Genomic DNA, 10,111 nt, shown 5'->3' on the forward strand with positions numbered 1-10,111 from the left:
TTCTCCAATTCAGTTCTTCATCTATGGACCTAAATTCTATAAGGAAAGAGAGTTTAAAAATAAAGGACGTGGGTTTCAAATTCAACTGCACATTTATTCAATAAAATAAGTAAAACAATTCAGTGTGTATTTAATTCATTTTTGGTAAAAGTATGAGAAGCAAAAAAAAAAGTTCAACAAGCGCCCGACAGGACCCATCCAAAGATGGTGTTCTGTGCTAATAGCGGGCCGAGAGTACCCGCCGAGTAGGATTTTGGGGAAGACTTCGGCGCCTAATACTAAGCGGACTGGTGCTGTGATGTGGAAGCGCGGGTCCGTGAGCTTCAGGTTCGAATAAGCGGCGACTACGGTAGCGTCCAAACTAGTAATTGGTGTCCGCTTCCGATAATTTTTAATGCAAATTGCGTGCGTCGTAACGGTGGCTGAGTGTCCATGCTTTCCTCTCAACTTAATGAAATAGCCCCTCTGGGAATTTATTGCAGTTACCCCAAGATTTAATTCCCTCGCCAAATCTTCGGCGATTATGGACGTTGAAGCGCACGCATCAATTACGGCTCGAACCAAATGTAGGCGGCCCGCTGCTTCTATCTTGACCACAGCTGTCGGCGCGATAGATGTGAGGGCTTGAATCGGATGTACCGGGGCTCGGAGGTCCTGGACCATACCGGACCGGAAACCGGTTCTAGGCGGAAGGTGGAATGCTTGTGACTCCACTCTTCCCTGCTGTCGCCGATGACGCGGTCGTTTGTTCAGTCGTCGAGTTTGAAGACGATGCCATTCGTTTCGCGGTTGGAAAGTTTTCATTTCCTTTCCGCTTAGCTCTCTTTGCTCATATCTCAAGAGCTGCCCGTAGCGCTGGGGTTCCAGCTCCACTTCACTAGCCGAGTCCAGATGGAGTGCGTTTGACTCCATTCCGGTTGATTCTTCTGGGCGGAAAGCGCTAGTTTCCGCTCCAGTTTCTGGCATATCCCCCTCCTCTAGATCTGGGCGGAAAGCATTAGTTTCCGCTCCAGCGACTGGCATTTCTTCCTCCTCCAGGTCTGGGCGGAAAGCATTCGATTCCGCTCCGACCTCAGACGCATCTAGTGAAAGCGCATCAGCACTGTCATTGTCATTTATTGGCCTCCTTGATCGTCGCTGACGTCTTGCTCCATCGCTCACGTTGTCAATATGGAGCATGGTGTGGTGTTCTTCGTTACAGCGTCGACATCTCCCTGGGTTAGTGCAGTGTGCTGCACGATGTATCCCCGATAAACAATTCGTGCAATAGCGATGGATCAGAACGTCACGCAGGCGTTCTTCTGGTCTTTTGGCACGAAATATTGGGCATACTCTTAAGGGATGCTTGTTGCTGCATAATCTGCACGTCAGCGGGTAATTATTTGCCTCAGCTTGTTTGCGTACATTAGTGAAGCGAGTCATNCGGGACGCTTTTTGCTGCATAATCTGCACGTCAGCGGGTAATTATTTGCCTCAGCTTGTTTGCGTACATTAGTGAAGCGAGTCATCTTCTGAAATAATCTTGTATGTAGCGCACCGACAAAAATGATCGATTTTGGAATGGCGAGCAATATTGAAACGAGATGGAGCATATAAGGTTTTTTCCGTAATGACTAAAAGTGCACAGTGTTATGACCCCTTAATGATTGATAGGTGGTTTGACCGTGCATACGTGCCTTTATGGTTGATGGGTTGGTACAACAGGGTTGCAAGAGGTATGTGGGTTTATTACCTGACATGGAGGCTGTAAAAACTTCTTGCCAATTAAAAACGCTCATTTGGTTTTGAGAATAGTATTTAAAATAAAAAACAATCCATTCTGACGTATTTGTAGCTCTTTTGGAACGATCATCTTGCTTCGTTTCATAAAATTAAGGTATGGCTCGCGAATATCAAGAATGTGAATTATTTACGTATTATAAATAATTACGTATTATTTATGTATTCTCCCACCCTATCTATTTGAAAATAAAGGCAAATTATTTTAAACTGTACAAGTACTTCATGGACAATTTTCACACATATATGCGCAAAGTGGGTAACCAGCATAAGGAAAATTGAACGTGTAGCCCTGGCATAACAAAGTCGAGGCATATTCTGAAAAGTATCGAATTCATTTTCCTGTTATCGATAGTCATCTTCTATTTCCGTGAATGGCCGCCTGTCATTCATAAACCACGTTTCGCTTGCGTAAGTACATCTATTATTTATATCATTTTTCACACTATTATAATTAACCGTTCTTTTCTTTTCAGGACTAGTGTAATTGTCAAGACAAGATCAGAGGAAAGAGTCAAAATAAGTGAAATTGCGCTTGATCATTTCGACACAAAAGGTATGACAATTGCAAAAGTTGGCAAAAAAAATTGAAGCGCAGTAAAATATTATGTTCCCCGAAATATTGTTAAGCAAGCGGACGTAAAAATACGAGTACAGCAGAAAGGACCAAAGTGAAAGAAATTAATTTCTATATTCCCAGACGCACTAAGCAAACCCTCTGGAGAGCATATTAACACTAGTGGGTGAGAAAGTAGCACGAAAAAAAACTTGTGAAAAATTTTATCTGGTTGTGTGTGCCTAAAGATTAGAACCAACATAATGCTACCTCATAAAAATAGAACAAAAATATATTATAAATACCAAGTAAGCAGTTTACAGTGCATGTGCCCGCTTATCAGGGCAGCGAAATTTGGCGTGCGACGCTCTAAAAATTTTATATAAACGCGAGAACGAAAGGTGGACGTGAATTGTGGAAAGGCAGTACCCGTGGCCTGTGAGATAAAGGAAACCAACAAAGTGTGACAAAAAAAACAATCAAAAGCATAAATTTAATTTAAAAGCAAAGACGAAAGATGGACGTGTATTGTGGCGAGTGGTTCTTGTGTATTTGCGGCCATACTAAGAAAACTACGTGTAGCGTTTGTTTAGACTTAATAACTGCAAGGGTTTTACGCTTGCTACACTGTTTTCTTAAGCTGACAACAAACATAATTCGGTGTATATGTACATGTGTATGTGCGTTCAAGAAATCTATAAAAATTTACTACAGTTAATAGGTTCATTCCTTATCTTTTTGGACTAAAATCTGAAGAGTGTCAAAATGCCAGAGCGTAAGCAAAATGCGCTCACTAGAAGAGAATAACAAGAAAAGTAAAGGAACGCAAAAAAACAAATTTTTAGTCCAAAGAATGGCAACAACCAAACTAACGTCAAATAAGAACAGAAATGTATGTACAAAACACATTCACACAAGCACAAGCACAATAAACACTTACTATATCAATTATTTTTGGCCTCCTTCCAATTTCAATTCATTTCTTTTACTTTTTAGATTATTCTCACTTTTTGCGTATTCTTTAATTTCCGTTAATTTAAATTCAGTTGTGTTTCACACTTTTCAGGATTTTGCCAGAAAAAATTCTTCTGACTAAATCTGACTACTTCGGACTGATGAGAGTCACTCTCACTGACTGTTGCTCTCTCATTTTTGCTGTCATTTCCGAGTTAAGGAACGCTTTTTGGACTAAATCTGACTACTTCGGACTTTTTCTGACTATTTCTGGGAGATAAGGAACGCTCCTAATATAAATGTGCCACATACATACATATGTATAGATATAAAATAGAGTGCTTGGTGATTGGAACACGTTTGTGCGTTTGTTTGGTCTTGATTGGTTTGTTAACACAAGGCCTTGTCACTTGCCGCACGAGTGGAACAAACATTTAATATTAGTGTCATCGAAATTATTATTATTATTTTTTTTTTTTTATGCCCTACGAATGATACGCCATTGGGACGCGAACACTCCTATCGAAGCAGCAGTTCATCGGATCAAACCAACATGCCAGCGAGGGTTCGCAGAGGCGGAGGAGAAACGGGGTAAGCGTTACTTTAATTCTTTATTTATTGCTCCTAGCTCGATAAACGTTCGCTAAAGCTCTCAAAATTTTTTACACTAAAGCGGGCAAGAAACAGCTAACTTTCTGGCAGTTACTAATTGTTTATGAAATTTCGAGTAAATAGTTTTGTTGTGGTTTCCTTTAACAACGCAATTCTACCTTGTATTTCTTGGCTAGTGGGTAATTCCACTGTGCCCGGTGTACAACAATTATGTAAAATAAATAAGCTATATGTTACTCTCTCAAATAATGGATACTTATGCAATTTTAAACATTAAGTCGTGTACATCTTAACATGGAATGACCCTTGAGTGCGAGATAAGAAGCTTCATATAAAACACGGTAAACAGTGACGAGAGACTTCCCCTCAAATGTTCCCTGTTGCAAGTTCTGCTTATGAAGACGTTAAAAAAAAGGCATGAAATGTGCTTGTTTAATAGTTACGAAAGTAGTGGTTTAGAATATAGAGTCCTTTGAGAGCTGGTAGTACTTAGAAGAGTTCTGGTTTATTTGCAATGGAATGGTCTTCGTATAGGTTTATACAGTAGATATCGTTTCTTCTGTCTCAGCGGAATGTGGCGGTAATAACACTAATTTGACAAGCGGTCTTGTTACTTTGCCCTTCTCTGTTATGATATCTACTACGCGTACCCTGTTGTCAGAACCTGGGCGCAAATTGACCACCCTACCTAATCTCCATTCATTGGGTGGTAGATTATCTTCCCGTATGACTACTAGATCTCCCACTTTCATGTTTGATTTCGGATGCTTCCACTTAATCCGCTTTTGTAGTTCAGAAAGATACTCCGTTTTCCACCTCCTGCAGAAGTTTTGATGCAAGGCCTTGAGTTTCTCTCAACGATTGACGATCGAGGCTGGGTTTTCGTTCACATCTTGTTCTCGTGGAGCCAAGATGTGTCCGCCTACCAAAAAATAACCTGGAGTTAAGGGCTCAAGGTCAGATGGTTCATTGGAAGCTGGGCTCAGCGGACGTGAGTTGAGACACGACTCAACTCGGCATAGTAGAGTGTTGAATTCCTCAAATGTGTACTTCATATTAGACGCGATCTTTTTAAAGTGGCTTTTAAAGCTTTTCACACCTGCCTCCCACAGACCACCCATGTGCGGAGCTGCGGCAGGTATGAAATGCCAAGTCAATGCCTGATGGGCATAACGTATTCGTCCGCGCGTCGGATAGAAATGCCTTTAGTTCCGCTTTTAAAGCCCGTGATGCTCCTACGAAATTTGTCCCATTATCTGAGTACACATTTTTTGGACACCCTCGTCTGGAAACGAATCTGGAAAATGCTGCTAAAAACGATTGAGTACTTAGGTCGCTTGTGGCCTCTAAATGAATGGCCTTGGTAGAAAAGCAGACAAATAGACACACATAACCCTTTGACATTCGGCAGCCTCGTCCACGATAACTCTTAATGTCGAATGGTCCAGCAAAATCCACCCCAGCATTGGTAAATGGTCGCGAAAAAGTTGTTCGCTCTTGTGGAAGAATCCCCATAAGTTGGCCTTGCGCGCGTTTTTTATAGATAGTGCAGATCTTGCAGTTATGGATTGTGGACCTTATCATCGTTTTCACCTTCGGAATCCAATACTGCGTTCGTATGAGACGCAACATTAGTTGATTCTCACCATGGAGAGAAGTTTCATGGATGAATTGGACAATCAGACGGGATAATCTACAATTGTATGGGAGTATAACGGGATGCCGTTCGTTGTACGCTAGATCCAGAGATGTGCCAAGACGACCCCCCGTCCGCAGCACATCATCTTTATCCAGAAATGGATTAAGAGGAAGTATTTCACTCTTAGACTCAATGCATTCTTTAGTTTTCAGTTTCGCGATTTCTGCTCCGTAATGTTGCTTCTGAGCAAGTTTAATCAGGCGAGTAGTCGTTGATTTAATTTCATTAGATGAAATTGAGCAAGATTCCGACTGAAAAGAAGCTTTTGTCTTCGGATGGGTTCTTTGAAAGAAACGCAATATATAAGATATCACCCTCAAAGCCCTCGGTAAACTAGAAAACCGGTCAAGAATGTCATTGATTTTGTCTGTCGATGTTGTTGCATGAACGTGCACCCTTTTTTCCTCAATGCTCGTGGTGAAGTCTGTCTCTTGGATTGGCCATTTTTCCCTATTTTCTTGTAGCCAAGAAGGTCCCTGCCACCACAAAGAATTTTTGACCAATTCGTTCGCCAGTATGCCTCTGCTTGCTAAATCTGCGGGATTCGTAGCTGAATCGACGTGAAGCCAGTTCAAGTTCCCTACTTTGTCTAAGATTTTTGTAATTCGGTGGGCAACGAAGGTTGACCACGAACAGGGGGGCTTGCGTATCCACGCCAGAACAATCGTCGAATCAGTCCACAGATGTATGTTTAGGTGGCCTAATTCAAGATTTTTGGTGATTGATTCGACTATTTCTGACAGTAATACCGCCCCGCAAAGTTCTAATCTAGGCAAGGAAATTGTTTTGACTGGCGCTACTCTAGTTTTTGCTAATAGCAGATTTACAAGTACTTTATCCTCTTTTTCCACGCGTAAGTAGACTGCGGCAGCGTACGCTTTTTCGGATGCGTCGCAGAATCCGTGAATCTCTACCTTTTCCGTTGGTGAGAAAGATACCCAACGTGGTATCCTTATATTATTGATTTCCTGATAGTTTCTCGTGAAATTCTGCCATCTATCTAGTGTTGTTGGGGACACCGTCTCGTCCCAGTCTGTACCCTCTAACCATATGCTCTGCATAAGTATTTTCGCGACAATTATCATTGGAGCTAGCCAACCTAACGGGTCAAAGAGTTTAGCGATGGCTGATAATATCGCTCTCTTCGTTGGATTGACGTTATCTTCTATTGGCTTGGCTATAAAATAAAATTGGTCGGAATGCGCGTTCCACCTTATACCTAGGGCTTTTACACTGCTTGTGTCCTCAAACTCTAAGAAATTTTCACTCAGCAGATGTGCTTTTGGTATGCCTTGCAATATTTTATTGCAATTCGACGTCCATTTTCTAAGTGGAAAACCAGCTGATTTTAAAACTGCGGAAATCTCATCCCTGGCTTTTATCGCGGAGTCAATAGTATGTCCTCCGGCAAGAACGTCGTCGACATACATACTTTTTCGTAAAATGTCCGAGGCTATAGGATAGAGGCTTTCTGAGTCATCAGCTAGCGGGAGCAATGTCCTTATCGCGAGATAAGGAGCACAATTTATACCGAAAGTAACCGTCTTTAGTTCGTAAATACTAATTGGTTCGTTTGGACACGTACGGAAAATTATTCGTTGGTACTTCGTTTGGTTGGCGTCTACAAGAATTTGCCTATACATCTTCTCAATATCGCTATTGAAGACGTATCTAAAAAGTCTCCAGCGGAGAATCAACACTGGTAAATCAGACTGAAGCACTGGCCCTGGAAGAAGAATATCGTTCAGGCTGACACCATTGGCTGAAGACGACGAAGCATTGAAAACCACCCGAACCTTTGTCGTAGTACTCTCTTCTTTTACCACAGCGTGATGTGGTAAATAGTAACTGTCGACTGCATCTGCTGACTGAATTGCATTAACTTTAGACATATGGCCCATTGTCTCGTATTCCATTATGACTTTGTTATATTCCCTCTGTAAGTCTGGATTTTTTCTAAGTCGAGTTTCGTTCTTGTAAAATTGAGAAAACGCGATTTTGAGTGATGGCCCTAAGTTTATATCAGCCGGGAACTCCGCCTTGAAAGGAAGCGACACGATGTACCTCCCATCTGGATTCCGCTGTGTTGTACGCTTGTAAAGCTCCTCGCACTTTGCTTCCTCAGCTGTTGCAGTTTTATCTCGTGGAAGATCCTCAAGTTCCCAAAAAGAGCTTAGCTGTTTGTCTAGGGCCACTTCATTGAAGAACGATACTCTATTATTGTTGGTTGGGTTGACTGCATCAGCACGACCAGTCAGTATCCAACCGAACACTGTTTCTTGTGCCAGAAGAGTACTAAGAACATTCTTCTTAATGCCACTCAAAATTATATGGGGATATATGTCCCCTCCCAAGACAAGATCGACTTGCTCATTTACATAAAACCTTTTATCTGCCAGGATGAGATCAGGAAAAGCTTGTTGTGTTAGTGCGCTAATGTCGCAAGTTGGCAAATTCCCGGTAAGAGTTGGTAGCACTAACACAATAGCATCAATTGAAATGAATGGGTCAATCGGTGACCGCAACTGTATAGAACACGCTTCTTTTACCTGTGCAGAAACCGTATTATTGATGCCCGAAACTTGAGCATGCATTTTCTTTGTGGGCAAGTTGATTCTGCGTCTGAGCCTCTCCGTAATGAAGGAACACTCAGAGCCAGAATCAATTAGAGCTCTAGCAGCATAATTGGTGCCATTATAATGAATAGTAACCCGAGCAGTGCCGAGTAAAACACCTTTGCTAGTATTAGCGTGATGTGATTGCACCTTTTTTACTTGGTTACTTTTCCCCTTTGAAGCTTGATTCCTCAATTGTGCCTGTCTGGAAGTCGATGGTAAATTGTCCGCAGGATTAGAAGTATTTTCCCTGGTAGCTGTTTTAGGCGGTGCTGTCTGATTGTGTAGGAGCGTATGGTGTCGAGAATGGCAATTGGCGCAGTTGTAAGAACTCGTGCATTTCGACACCGAATGTCCGAAAGACAGACAGTTAAAACAGCTATTGTTCGTTTTTACAAAGGAGATTCTATCAGCTACAGACATCTTCAGAAATTTTGGGCACATATGAATTCTATGCTCGTTGCTTTGGCACATTTTGCACATGTATTTGGCGACACTAGTTTGAAAAACGCCAAGTTTCTTGTGAGAGGGTTCAGAGGAATGCTTATGACTTGGCACTTTTGAAAACTTCGAAGTCTTGATTCCTCTTAAACCTGAAACCGATTCTAACGTTTGAAACCTGCTTGAAAGGAATCGGTCCATATCTGACCACTTGGATATTTCTGTTTTATTTTCTACCGATTGTTCCCACAGCGAAAGGGTTTCCTCAGGTAGTTTAGTAGAACACAGATACGTAATAATAGGGTCCCAGTTTGAAATGTCAATCTGGTGACTCTCTAGGGATGATATACAATTATTAATATCCCTTTGTAATCTCTTTATTGAGCTTCCACATTCGCTATCAACTGTATTCAAGTTGAAGAGAATCTTCAACTGAGTGTTAACTAGGATCCTCTTATTTTCGTATCTATCGCAAAGATTCTTCCAGGCTGTGTTAAAGCCTTCATTCGTTAAGTCGCATTTCTTGACAATTTCTTTGGCTTCACCCTGCGTTTTTTGATTCAGATAATAAAGCTTCTGTATGGGTGTAAGCCGTTTGTTCAAGATATAAATTGCCGTGAACATGTCACGAAAAGTTGGCCACGACAGATAGTCACCTTTAAAAACGTCAATATCGCAAGGTGGAAGATGCAAACTATGCGAAGCGAGTGACATCTCTTCACTTTCCTTTTCTGATTTTTCCAACTTTTCGGAATATTCGTTAATTTTTGTCATACACCGGACAAAAGCTGCATAGCAGATCTTATTTTTCTTTCTTATAGCGCTAACATCTTTAGCACTAGTTGATTCGGTAGTCAGAACTTCGTCAAAGAGTGCTTTGGCTTTCTCCCACAGTACACTAAGCTCGCTTTGCTGAATTTTCAGCGAATGTTTGGTGTGCTCACCTGTGGGAGTGCTCAGAAATTCTGTATCAAATTCAATGACCGAATCTGCTAACCGGGTGTATGTTTCCATTTTATTTAATTTTTTCACTTATTTGCGAAATAACAACTTCACAAGAACCTTTTGGAAGTATCTCTATGAGAGACTGACTCAAGAAAAGCCGACTTTCCAACCGTAAAGGTAGCACACGAAGAAAATCCTATGTCAAGGTAACCCCAAAAGTATATACCCAATGTATAAGCCGAATGTACCACCAAAATACCACCAATTCAACCACAAAGTAATAGAAATTCTCTAATTTTCCTTCAAATTGTATCTGTACTTTCTATGTTTATTCAAGATTTAGCAATCTAAATGCGTTTGAAGAATACGTATGTATGTTTGTTGGTTAACACGAAATTGCTTGCCAACCAAACTAGTGATATGTATATATATTCGCTAACTAGATGTGTGTATATATGTGCGTATGTATAGCGATTAAACAATGTATAACGTGCACTGCAATTATTCTTA

At 41.2% G+C, this 10,111-nt stretch overlaps 2 protein-coding genes across 6 annotated transcripts; both read right to left on the reverse strand.

The window, feature by feature from the left end:
- Positions 1-49: 49 nt before the first annotated feature.
- LOC108378973 (uncharacterized) lies at positions 50-9,418 on the reverse strand. Of its 4 annotated transcripts, none has more exons than XM_017635285.1 (4): positions 9,392-9,418; positions 1,966-1,975; positions 1,447-1,580; positions 50-1,360 (listed from the first exon to the last, which is right to left on the reverse strand). In XM_017635285.1, the coding sequence occupies exons 3-4, from the start codon at positions 1,506-1,508 to the stop codon at positions 136-138; spliced, it is 1,287 nt and encodes a 428-aa protein (XP_017490774.1). In that variant the 5' UTR covers positions 1,509-1,580; positions 1,966-1,975; positions 9,392-9,418; the 3' UTR covers positions 50-135. The 4 variants fall into 4 exon arrangements, with proteins under 4 accessions (XP_017490774.1, XP_017490775.1, XP_017490773.1 ...); XM_017635286.1 differs by lacking the exon at positions 1,966-1,975 and adding an exon at positions 3,148-3,157 and having other exon boundaries at positions 9,392-9,410; XM_017635284.1 differs by lacking the exons at positions 1,966-1,975; positions 9,392-9,418 and having other exon boundaries at positions 50-1,374; positions 1,461-1,887.
- On the reverse strand, positions 4,798-9,837 carry LOC108378971 (uncharacterized). Of its 2 annotated transcripts, none has more exons than XM_017635281.1 (2): positions 9,445-9,526; positions 4,798-9,400 (listed from the first exon to the last, which is right to left on the reverse strand). In XM_017635281.1, exons 1-2 carry the CDS (start codon positions 9,448-9,450, stop codon positions 4,985-4,987), a joined length of 4,422 nt encoding a protein of 1,473 aa, XP_017490770.1. In that variant the 5' UTR covers positions 9,451-9,526; the 3' UTR covers positions 4,798-4,984. The 2 variants fall into 2 exon arrangements, with proteins under 2 accessions (XP_017490770.1, XP_017490771.1); XM_017635282.1 differs by having other exon boundaries at positions 5,394-5,524; positions 5,556-9,837.
- Between the last annotated feature and the right edge of the window lie 274 nt (positions 9,838-10,111).

This window comes from Rhagoletis zephyria, unplaced genomic scaffold, assembly GCF_001687245.7.
Source record: "Rhagoletis zephyria isolate East Lansing unplaced genomic scaffold, Rhagoletis_zephyria_1.1 Rzeph_scaffold_15334, whole genome shotgun sequence".
In the NCBI taxonomy this organism is placed as follows: Eukaryota; Metazoa; Arthropoda; class Insecta; order Diptera; family Tephritidae; genus Rhagoletis; species Rhagoletis zephyria.